Genomic DNA, 11998 nt, shown 5'->3' with positions numbered 1-11998 from the left:
CATTAAGGGCTGCCGAGGTACAGGGCTTTGTCCTCAGAACCACACCTGCCTGTGGGGTTGTCACTCTCTTTTCCTACTTACCTTGTATTCCCAAGGGTGGACACATCACTGTTGAGGGAAGACAGTTTGCTTTGCAAAATCCAGAAGGTCATCAGAAACAATGCTAAATTGACCTTCAGGAAACCACAACAATTTCAGTCGGTTATCTGTATGATAGCCTGCCCCACATCAATCCCACGGTTAAGTAGTTTTCATACTAAGTAACCGTGTTAGGGCTTGTGGTTTTAGGAGGAGTCTTAGAAAACCAAACAAACCCATGACAATCCAGGGACATTCCTGCCCCTGTCACCGACCACCCCCATATAATTCTGCTCTTTGAATGACCCTCAGCTGAGCATTAAGGATGTTCTGACGTCATCACTCACAGCAATGATGGCACAAACTGGTCCGAGGAAACTCCATATAAATATCTTTTTTGTGTCGAGCCAGCAGCTGAGTGAGAGAAAGAGTAAAAAAGGCATTCGTCCTTAAGCATATACAACACATATATAAATTCATGCATTCGTTCATTCATTCGTCAACAAATATTGACTCTTCTGTGACAGGCTCTGCCATTGGCTCTGATAACACATTGGTAAAGAACATATGCAAAGTCTGAAGTCTAACAAATCTCACATGGAGTAGGAGACACACAAACGTACTGTAACAGTAAAATGAAAATGTGGAGCTATAAGAATGTATCATTGGATGTTATGCTTAGGTCAGACTCTGAGAGATTGGTATAGTTAAGGAAGATTCTCTAAGGAAACTATATTTTTAGTGGAGATTTTTTTTTTAATATAGAGAAAGTGCAAGCAGGGGAGAGGAGTACAAGGGGAGAGAAAGAGAGAGAGAGAAAGAGAGAGAGAGAGAGAGAGAGAGACAGAGAGAGAGAGAATCTTAAGCAGTCTCTGAGCTATCAGCACAGAGCCTGACACGGGGCTTGAACTCATAAGCCATTAGATCATGACCTGAGCCAAAATTGGGTGCTTAACCAACTGAACCACCCAGGTGCGCTCACAGAGAGAATCTGAAGCAGGCTCTGTGTGACTCTGGGCTTGATCCCATCACCCCAGGATCATGACCTGAGCTGAAATCAATAGTCAGACACTCAACTGACTGAGGCGGCCAGGCACCCCATAGGTGAGATACTAATGGTGAATGACGTGTGTGAGATAAATAGTGAGGGAGCAAGGGAGAGGCCCCCATGCATGCATGTTAACAGTTTTTGAGAGTCCTGTGAACCTAACATGGCTTTAGGGGCCTTTCCTGCACTGTTCAATTTCATTTTTCTTCATCCTGCAGCAAAACCCATCAATTTGGTTTTAATTTTTTTTTTCATGGCTCTGTTGAGATATGTTTTACACACCATAAAATTCACCCATTTAAACTACACAGTTTAGTGATCTTTAGACTATTCATAGAGTGGTGCAACCAGCACCAAAATCTCACTTGAGGACGTTTCCAACTCCTTAAAAGAAATTTCATTCATGGGGCACCTGGGTGGCTCAGCTGGTGAAGCTTCTGACTTCGGCTAAGTTCGAGGCCTCAACAGTTTGTGAGTCTGAGACTGATGTGGGTTGTCAGTGCAGAGCTGGCTTCAGGTTTTCTGTGCCTTTCCCTCTCTTCTCCTCTCTCCCACCACCTTTGCTCTCTCTCAAAAATTAAAAAAAAATTTAATGAAGTGTGAAGACTTAAGCTAAAATTGTTCATGGTGGGGGGCACTTGTCGGGAGTAGCACTGGGTGTTATATGGAAACCAATTTGACAATAAACTATTTTTAAAAAAAGAAAGAAACCTAAAAAAAAGTAAACATGTAAATATCATATGAAAAAAAGACATTTCATTCACATTAGCAGTCACTGTGTTTATCCTCCACCCCTACCCTAGCCCCTGGGGACCGTGAAGCTGCCTTCTTACTTGATGGATTTGCCTACTCTGAACATTTCACGTGATTGGTATCATGTGATGTGTGGTCTCTTATGACTAGATTCTTTGATTTAGCATCATGTTTTCAAAGGTCATTCCCATTACATCAGATTTTTATGGCTGAATAATGTCTTATTCTTTATGTTAGTGGCTAAATGATATTCTGCTGTCTGGATATCAATGTACTTGGCTTATCCATTCATCAGTTGAGGGACATTCAGCTGTTTCCAGGTGTTTCCAATTTCGAATACTGCTGTTATGAGCATTCATGTACGAGGTTTATTATTTTTTAAGTTTATTTCTTTATTTTGAGAGACAGAGGGAGAGAAAGAATTGCAAGCAGGCTCCATGCTGTCAGCACAGAGCTCAACACAACACTCAACCTCACTAACTACGAGATCATGGCCTACCATGAAATCAAGAGTTGTGTGTTTAACCAAATAAGCCACTGAGACACCCCATGTGTGAACATGTTTTCATTTGTTTGGGGAATATACCTAGGAGTGGTGTTTCTTTGTCATGCGGTAGCTGTATACTTAACCTTCTGAGAAATTATCAAACTGTGTTCCAAAGTGACAACACCACGTAATATTCCAGCCAGCAAGGTATGAATGTTCCAAATTTCCCACATCCTTGCAAGCAGTTTTTATTGTCTCTCTTTTTTAACAATTTCAACTAATAGGTATAAAGTAATATCTCATTTGTAGTTTTTTTTTAATTAGGAGAGTGTACTTTTTTTTTGATATTTTTTTAATTTTTTTCCCATAATATTTTATTGTCAAATTGTTTTCCATACAACACCCAGTGCTCTTCCCCTCAAGTGCCCTCCACCATCACCACCACCTGTCTTCCCCCTCCCCCCTCCCCCCCAACCCTCAGTTCATTCTCAGCATTCAATAGTCTCTCAAGTTCTGCATCCCTCTCTCTCTCCAACTCTCTCTCCCTCCTCTGTTCCCCCTGGTTCTCCATTAGGTCTCTCTTGTTTTCCTGCTAGACCTATGAGTGCAAACATATGGTTTCTGTCCATCACCTGACGAATGGATCAAGAAGATGTGGTATATATTCACGATGGAGTACTACATGGCAATGAGAGGGAATGACATATGGCTCTTCGTAGGAAAGTGGATGGACCTTGAGGGTGTCATGCTGAGTGAAGTAAGCCAGGCAGAGAAGGACAGAAATCATTTGTAGTTTTTTACTTCATTTTCTTAATGACCAAGGCTGTTGAGCATCTTTTCATGTGCTTATTGGCCCTTTACCTATCTTTTGAGAAATGGCTATTAAAATATTTTGTCCATGTTTAGGTTTATTTATTTATTTAATAATCCCTACCCCACACAGGGCTTGAATTCATGACCCCAAGATCTAGAGTCGCACGCTCTTCCAACTAAGTGAGTAAGTGCCCCTATTTGTCCATTTTTAACTTGAGCTATTTCTCTTTTGTTGTTGAGTTATTTAATTTGACTTGAAAAACAGCATAAAACAGATATTCTCTTATGACCACAGATTCATAATTAGTGCATTGAGAGTTTAAGCCAATTGCTGAAGATTTTACTGAGAGTGACAGAATTCACTTTGGATCCTACACTAGGGTAAAGTAGAGAGTAGGCAGGGCATTTCAGAATAATGGACAGGGGCGCCTGGGTGGTTCAGTCAGTTAAGCACCTGACTTTGGCTCAGGTCATGGTCTCAGGGTCTGTGAGTTTGAGACCCATGTGGGGCTGAGTGTTGACAACTCAGAACCTGGAATCTGCTTCAGATTCTGTCTCTCCCTCTTTCTCTGTGCCTCCCCCACTCATGCTCTCTCTCTCCCTCTGTCTCAAAATAAATTTTTAAAAATGCTTAAAAACTTAAATAAATAAAAAGAGCAATGGACAGTTTGGTAGGCCATTTCAGGACAACTGAGTATAGACTAAGAAGAATTAAAACAAGGAAGAACTGAAGTGTCCAAGAAAGACACCTGGAGACAGCTCAGGTGATGCATGTGAGCATAAGTTTTAGCAGCATGTTGAGTTTCAGAGTGCACGTTCTGGGAACTGACTTTCTGAGCAAAGGAGTAAGGATCTTAAAGAACTTGCTCTCCTTCTAAAACAACAAAAATACAAGCAAAACAACTAAAACTAACCATTTCTGATCTGGGGCATAACCCAACACCAAAGAACAAATTGAAAGTAGTCTGACCAAGAGAAACTACTGAGCCTCAATAAGACTGGGGAGAAAGGAGCTTGAGATGTTTTGACTCAGAGCTATCTCAGTTCTGTCCCTCCCCAGCTTAGTGGTGCAGCAGCCAAAAGTTGAGAACATTGAAGGCAACAGAGAGATCTGACTATTTTGGAACCTCCATGAAAAGTGTCATAATCACCCCCAGAACACAACCAATTTTGTTTCTAACTCTGTAGTTTCCTAACTCTTTGTTCTCTAAAGTTGATGGCTATTTGAACTCATGGAGGAGAGGAGAGCTTACTCTGGCACACTACTGATACAGTAGCAAACTATTATATAAACCAGCTCTACAGGACCAAATTAAAAAGAAAAAAACACTGGAACATCTTAAAAGATTTGGATAAAGAAGTAGATTAAATTTTTTAAATGATGTCCTAAGCACTTCTTTTGATTTCAGTTTTGTTATTCAAAGGATAAAGCTTTAAAGATATTCCACTTAACTGCTTTAATTTCCTACCCAAAAGGACTTCCTCAGGGTTATTACTTACCATACCTTCTCTCTATTCTGCATGGGCATAATAAAAAAAGGCTCCTCTGGTTCTAATGGTGACCATGCTCGTGCTAGAGAAGATAGAGAGAGTGGGAATTTGCATTTACCGGGTGGCTGTTCCATAAAGGTGAGGTCTGGATGCAGCAGAAATGGCCACAATTAGAGCCGGGACTCCATAGCCCACAGGGAACATGAGCCACTTCATGAACCTGTTCAGCCCGGAGTAGTTGACCACCGTCAGGTTGCGTGCAGTGAGGAAGAGGTGCAGACCCTCCAGCAGCATCCAGGTGAAGGCGGCCAGGTAGAGATAGTGTAAGGCCCCCGCGATGATGCCGCACAGCACCTGGGGAGGAGTAAGAAGTCACCAGGAGGGACTGTCACGGAGGAGGGTGGCCCAGGACCTCTCCCATACCTTGCCAGAGGGGAGAACTCTTATATATAGGGTTGAGCTGTTGAGAGAGGATTGTCTTCTACTCCATTAGTCAATGTGAAATAGGCTATTTACCCTCCAACCTCTCTGGGACCCAAGACCATTGTATTAAGGTATCAGTGCAATAATGGCTCCATGAACTGAGCTCCCCCTGGCTCAGGGCAGGCAGTCCTCTGTGACAGTGTCAGTACCTTGATCTTGGTCTGGTTGATGGCCGTGAGGAAGAGCAGGTGGGCCAGGAAGAGGCAGACTGAGAGGTGTAGGTGGAGTGAGGTGCTGGTGTTCTGGATGGCTTTGCACAGCAGGAAGGTGAGGGCTGCCAGGAGGAGGCACAGCAGAGAGAGGCCCAGCCCCACATAGGTGATCACAACCAGCACGGGATCCTCCTCCTGGGACAGAGCAAAGAGGACATCATAGTCACAGGTCCTGTATCAATTGAATTTAAGAGGGATTTTACCTTAGGTGGGTCTGGCCTAATCAGTGAGTTCTCAGAAGTTCTAGGCTCTTGAGGTGCTTAGGTGGCTCAGTCGGTTAAGCAGCCCACTTTGGCTCAGGTCATGATCTCGTGGTTTGTGGGTTCAAGCCCCACGTTAGGCTCTGTGTTGACAGCTCAGAGCTTGGAGCTGTCTTCAGATTCTGTCTCCCTCTCTCTCTGACCCTCCCCTGCTCACACTGTCTCTGTCTGTCTCTCAAAAATAAATAAAAAACAATTTTTAAAAAATTTTAAGTTCTAGGCTCTTCCTAGAGAAAAATATTCAAAGTTTCAGATCTTTGAGGAGAGGGAGCTTCTCCTGCTGGCCTCTGCACAGGAACGCTGATGCACTGTGTGAGGGCCTGGGGAGAAGAAATGCAGGTAGCCTCCAGGAGCTCAGCGGGGTCCCCTGCTCATAACTGGAAGCAAAGTGGAACCCAGTCCTACAACTGCAAGAGACTGAATTCTTCCAGCCACCAGGGAGCTCACAGGAGGACCCTGAGCCTCAGGCGTGAATGAAGCTTTGTCTCTCCAATGGTTTTAGCCTTGTAAGACCCTGAGCAGACAACTCAGTGACACTTGCCCAATTCTTGTCCCACAGAAACCACGAGATATACATTTAATTTCCTACCCAAAAGCTCCTACCTGTGGGGAAACATGTTAGGGTGACAGACATGGACTGCAGCTTCTCAGGGTGCTCACCTGCACGTCGTACTGAGCCATGAGGACGGCAAAGCTGCTGAGGTGGGTGCATTCGCAGGTGGTGCTGGTGTCTCCAGTGGCCACCGTCCTGCAGCCTGTGGTGGACCAATGGCCACATCCATCCTGACTGTGCTCCCAGAAGACACAGAGCACCTCCTGCGTGTTCCCAAGTGTCAGCAGCTGGAGGGACAGAGTGTACTTGGGAGCTGGTGGTTCTGGTGCTCAGAAATGGTCATCCAAAGCTGGTTTGCAAAGGGCTCTCCTGGGGGAATGACGTACCCACGGAGGAGCCCCCCAGGACACAAAGGGTGATCTCGACAGTGAGGCTGAGCCCCAGACCAGTTCCCTGCACACCCACAGCCCCATTCCACCAGTACTCACCTGGTGGGAGAGGATGAAGGTGACGGGGGAGCTGAGGCTCTGGGTGTCCTTGTTGCTTATGAAGGCAGAGATAACATCTGAGAGCAGGACAGGGGAGACCTCTCCCAGCAAGCCCTTGTGCTCATGCACAGCTTCCTGCTGCTTAGGCTCCAGGACCAGGGGCGCCTCTGCCAGTAACTTGCCCATCCCTGGAGTGGAGATGAGGCCCACCACAGAAGGACCTGCAGGACAAGGCCAATGTTGATTCCTTGGGGGTGCCCTACAGGGCCCCTTCCTCCTCAGATGGACCCTTTTTGTCCCACTGTACCCCCTACTTCCCCTTAAGCTTCAGGTCCCTGTTTGTCACATCCTTGGGCATCTTGTGACCTTCCTCCAATGTCAGCCGTTACCTGAGTCACTAGATTCATGCATCACATCCAAGCTCAACCACATCTTTGCCTGGTTCTGACACAAGGTGACATTTATGTTTTCTTGCTGTTGCACATTCAGGGACAGGTCTGTGAGATGTCAGAGTTATATAAGGGAGTTAGAATAGTATTTGTGGTGTTAGTGGCTGGAATGATACCATTATTGATATGTGTATTTACGCACACGTGCACATGCACACACACACATTGAACTTATAAAGGATTATAAGAAAACACTATGAGCAACTGTACAACAACAAATTGGATATCCTAGATAAAATTAACAAATCCATTGAGACACACGAACTACAAAGTAACAGAAAAAGAAATTAAGTCCAAATAGACCTATAACAGGCAAAGAGAACTAATGAGTAATCAAAAATGTCCCAAAATGATAAGCCTCAACCAGATGGCTTTGCTGGTGATTTCTGCCAACCATATAAGTAAGAACGAACAAGAATCCTTTGTAAACTCTTCCAAAAGTAGAAGAGGAAGGAATACTACTAAATAATCTTATGATGTGAGCATCACCCTGATTTAAAAAAAAAGATAAAGCCATTACAAGAAAGCAATAGACCAATATTTCTTACGATCATAGATGTAAAAGACTCATCAACAAAGTATTAGGAATAAGTTTACCCAAGGAGGTTCAAGATTTTTTGCTGGGAGCCGCGTCGACCTTGCTGGATGACACAGTCACAGCAGCAAGGAAATGGCAAATGTTTGCACAGCTCCTGTCATGTAGGGAAACTGGTACCTCCTTCTACTACTGGCTCATATTGGAAATGGGGCTGGTCTTATTGATTAAGACTCACAGTGTTCCAGATCAGACTGATATTTCCCACTCAGTTACATCATGGGGAGAAGCTTATTCCCACCTCTACAAAGAAGAATTTAGACAAAGCACTGCAGATGTTTGTTGAAAGGCTCTTCTAATGAGCCTCACAAACCCAAGACTTAGATAATAAAGGAGGATAGAGAACACAAGAGTTACTATTAACTCTGGCCCAAGGAAAAAGAGCCTAATGTGGAGATAAGAAACAGACAAGAGGCAGACATCAGTTACTGCCTATACCTTTGCTAATCAGTTCCACAAACACCTTCCCTTACACAGATATCCATTATGAGGACGGGTAAGACTAGTTAAAACTTAAGCTCATATACAAAGGCTGGCACATCTAGGGCCCCTATGCTGCTTACACTTTCACTATCAAATAACAAGCTTTACTTACTAACCAGTCCAAATACTTTCTTCCTTTTGTGAGCTAGATGGAATGACTCCTAGCCTAGTCTGTGCCTGAATCTTAGCACTATTGATATATACAAATGAGTTTGCTATCTGCTTCTCGCTGCTTCTATCCTACCTCTCAATCTCCTGCTATCTCTTAGTTGTAAGATTTGTTATCGGTTTAAACAAATATGTATGTTACCTGCTTTTCATTGAAAATATCCTGTTATCCTATTATTTGTAAAAATTATCCCACTAAAATTAGAGTAGTTGTGCAAAAATGCCTCTGTAAAATCTGTTTCTGTACACTTTTTAAAGCATCTTATCACTAAGAATTATTTGTAGTACAAATTCCACTTTTTTGATGTCATGTTAACACTTGATCTATAAATAAAGACACAAAAACTGACAGAGTGATGCCTGCCTGGTGATCAGAAAGAAACCTGAGGCGCTCTCCCTCCCTTTCGTGGACACCGTCCATCCTTCCAGGAGCCTGGACCTGCTGGAGCTGGACTCTGGCGACTTTTAACACAGAAAACTGCAAAAATAGTTTTTGAAATAAATGGTAGACCCTGAATAACTAGGAAAACATTCTATTTTAGTCGATTAAAAGGCTTACTATTGGGGCACTTGGGTGGGTCAGTCAGTTGAGCTTCTAACTCTCGATAGCAGCTCAGGTAGTGATCTCACAGTTCATGAGACTGAGCCCCCTTGGGCTCTGTGTGAGGGTGGAGTTTGCTTTGCTTGAGATTCTCTCCCTCCCTCTCTGTCTCTGTCTCTCTCCCTCTCTGTCTCTGTCTCTCTGTTTCTCTCTCTCTCTCTCTCTCTCTCTCTCTGTCTTTTCTTTTCTCTCTCAGTACATAAATATTTTTAAAATAATAAAAAGTAAGAGGAGTAATATTGTAAGATGGTAATATTTCCCAAAAAAATCTACAGATCTACAGATTCAATGCAATCCATCAATATTCCAACTTTTTTTTTTTTGAAATGGAAAAGCGCATCCTAACATTCATAGGTCATTGCAAGGAGCCCTAACACCCAAAATAATCTTAAAATGACAAAAACCTTGTAGTAGTTACACCTCCTGATTTCAAAACATACTACTAATCTATAGTAATCTGAATAGTAGGGGGCTGGCATAAGGATATACATACAGACCTATAAGATAAAATTGGAAGCCCAAAAATAAACCCACACATCTGTGGTCAACTGATTTTCAACAAAGGATGCCAAGACTCTTCAATGGAAAAAGACTTTTCAATGGGAAAAGAAAAGTCTCTTCACCAACCACGTATTTGCACATCTCTATTGCCACTTGCAGCAGAAGAGACCTTACCTCACACAACACACAAAAATTAGTTCAAAATGGGTCAAAGACTTACATTTATGGGCTAGAACTAGAACACTTAGAAGGAAACACAGGTGTAAATCTAAGACACCAGATGCACATGCAACAAAATAAAAAATAGATAAAATGGATTTTATCCAATGAAGCATCTGTTCATTAAATTAAAAAGACAATCTGTGGAATGGGAGGAAAAAATTAGCAAATTACATGTCTCATAAAGCCTACTATTGGGACATGTAAAGAACTCTTCCAGTTCAACAACAAAAAGCCAAACAAAATAACTTGATTTAAAAATGGGCAAAGGACTTGCATAGATGTTTCATATATATATATATATATATATATAGATATAGATATATATATACACACATACATACATACATACACATATATTATATACAAATATTCAACAATATTTGAAAATAAAGGTATTAAATATCATTAGTCATTTGGGAAATGCAAATCAAAACCACAATGAGATATCACCTCACATACACTGAAGTGGCTACCAGAAAACATGTACGTACCAAGTTTTGATGAGAATATGAATATTGGAACCATTGTGTGTTGCCAATGGGGATGTAAAATGGCAACGCCATTTTGGAAAAATAGTTTGGTTGTTCCTCAGAAAATGGAACAGAGTTATCATACCGCTGGGAAATCCCACTCCTATGTCTGTATACATTGAGCTTAAAACAGTGACTCAAGTAAAAACTCATCCAGCAGTACTCATAGTAACGCTATTCAAAATAGTCAAATGTTGGGGCGCCTGGGTGGCTCAGTCAGTTGAACATCCAACTTTGGCACAGGCCATGATCTCACAGTTTCTGCGTTCGAGCCCCACATAAGGCTCTGTGCTGACAGCTCAGAGCCTGGAGCCTGCTTCCAATTCTGTGTCTCCCTCTCACTCTCTCTCTGCCCTCCCCTGCTTGTGATCTGTCTCTCTCTGTCTCTCAAAAATAAACAATAAAGATGTTTATTTTTTAATTTGTTTTTTAAAAAAAATAGTCAAACACTACTCAAGAAAAAAATCAACAACCCAAATGTCCAACAGTGGATTAATGGATACACAAAAGGTGCTGTAGGGGCACCTCGGTGGCTCAGTCCGTTGAACCTCTGACTTCGTCTCAGGTCATGATCTCATGGTCTATGAGACCTAGCCCTATGTCGGGCTCTGTGCTGACAGCTCAGAGTCTGGAGCCTTCTTTGGGTTCTGTGTCTCCCTCTCTCTCTCTTACCCTCTCCTGCTCATGCCCTGCCCCCCCTCTCATATAAATAAACATTCTAAAAATTTTAAAAAGGTGCTGTAGCCAAACAATGGAATATTATTAACCATAAAAAAGAAAGAAATACTGCCACATGTTACAACATGGATGTACCTTGAAAGCATGATGATTCTGTAGATATGAAATGTCCAGAATAGGTGAATCAATAGAGACAGAAAACAGGCTGCTGGCTCTGAGCAGCTGGGGGAGGCAGAGATGAAAAGTGATTGCCCAGTGGGCACACTATTTACTTATAGGGGATGAAAGTATTTTAGAAATTCGGGTGAGGGCTGTACAGTTCTGAGTGTACTAAGCCCCCACTAAATTGTACGCTTTGTTTAAAATGGTGGTGAACAAAAATTCCAAATCATATGAAACTTACATTCTTCAAAACTTAATAAATTGTCTTCTCTTGAAGATGCTTCCATTTGGTTATCTAAAATTCTTCATTATACTTATTCAACTGCTGATAATTTATATTACAATAAAAATGTATATGGTTTACAGTCTTATTCATTTCTTTTAAACTTTTAATCGGTTTATGGAAGGTCACTGACATACACACGTGGTCATTGGCTCCAGTGAGGCTGGGGGACAAATGAGGTGCAAAAGGGCAGAGCAGGAGCCTGGGGCAGACCCCAGTACTTACCTGTGCCTGCAGAGGCATTGAAGGTCAATGGCCCATTGGGAAGGGCCTGACTTACATCTCTCAGGACGTCCTCCAGGCCAGAGAGCAGGTTCGTGGCCACACAGCGCTGCTCCAAAGGGGACAGGGCCTCCAGGTCATCCGGGGCCTGCAGCAACTCATCCACCTCCTGTATGAGGTCCTGGGGGGATGAGAAAACAGGGCAGGTGAGCCATGAAGACCCCGCCCACTCAGCCCCAGAGAACAGCCCCTAGAAACTGACTGGTAGATAAAAGTGGAACTGGATCTGATTCCCTGGATCTTTGCCCCTGGAATCCAGCACTCATGGTCAACCCTATTCACTAATGCCAAGAATGAGATAAGCCCGACCTCCAGAAACAGCAGGAGGAAAAGTCATTTGTGGGTGCAGGTGGCTGTCCATCAGTGAGTATAAACAGT

At 42.9% G+C, this 11998-nt stretch overlaps 1 protein-coding gene across 1 annotated transcript in view; it reads right to left on the bottom strand.

The window, feature by feature from the left end:
• Positions 1-7: 7 nt before the first annotated feature.
• The window catches only part of LOC115275170 (adhesion G protein-coupled receptor E2-like), a 17407-nt gene continuing 5416 nt past the window's right edge, over positions 8-11998 (bottom strand). Inside the window, exons 8-16 of the mRNA XM_029918802.1 lie at positions 11881-11894; positions 11564-11810; positions 7056-7163; positions 6667-6887; positions 6286-6465; positions 5303-5500; positions 4789-5024; positions 426-492; positions 8-173 (exon numbers count right to left, since the gene is read on the bottom strand). Of these exons, the coding sequence (XP_029774662.1) occupies positions 78-173; positions 426-492; positions 4789-5024; positions 5303-5500; positions 6286-6465; positions 6667-6887; positions 7056-7163; positions 11564-11810; positions 11881-11894 (1367 nt within the window). The 3' untranslated portion in view covers positions 8-77. The remainder of the gene's footprint in view (positions 174-425; positions 493-4788; positions 5025-5302; positions 5501-6285; positions 6466-6666; positions 6888-7055; positions 7164-11563; positions 11811-11880; positions 11895-11998) is intronic.

This window comes from Suricata suricatta, chromosome 12, assembly GCF_006229205.1.
Source record: "Suricata suricatta isolate VVHF042 chromosome 12, meerkat_22Aug2017_6uvM2_HiC, whole genome shotgun sequence".
In the NCBI taxonomy this organism is placed as follows: domain Eukaryota; kingdom Metazoa; phylum Chordata; class Mammalia; order Carnivora; family Herpestidae; genus Suricata; species Suricata suricatta.
The sequence above is the reverse complement of the archived record's forward strand: the minus strand, read 5'-3'. Positions and strand labels throughout refer to the sequence as shown.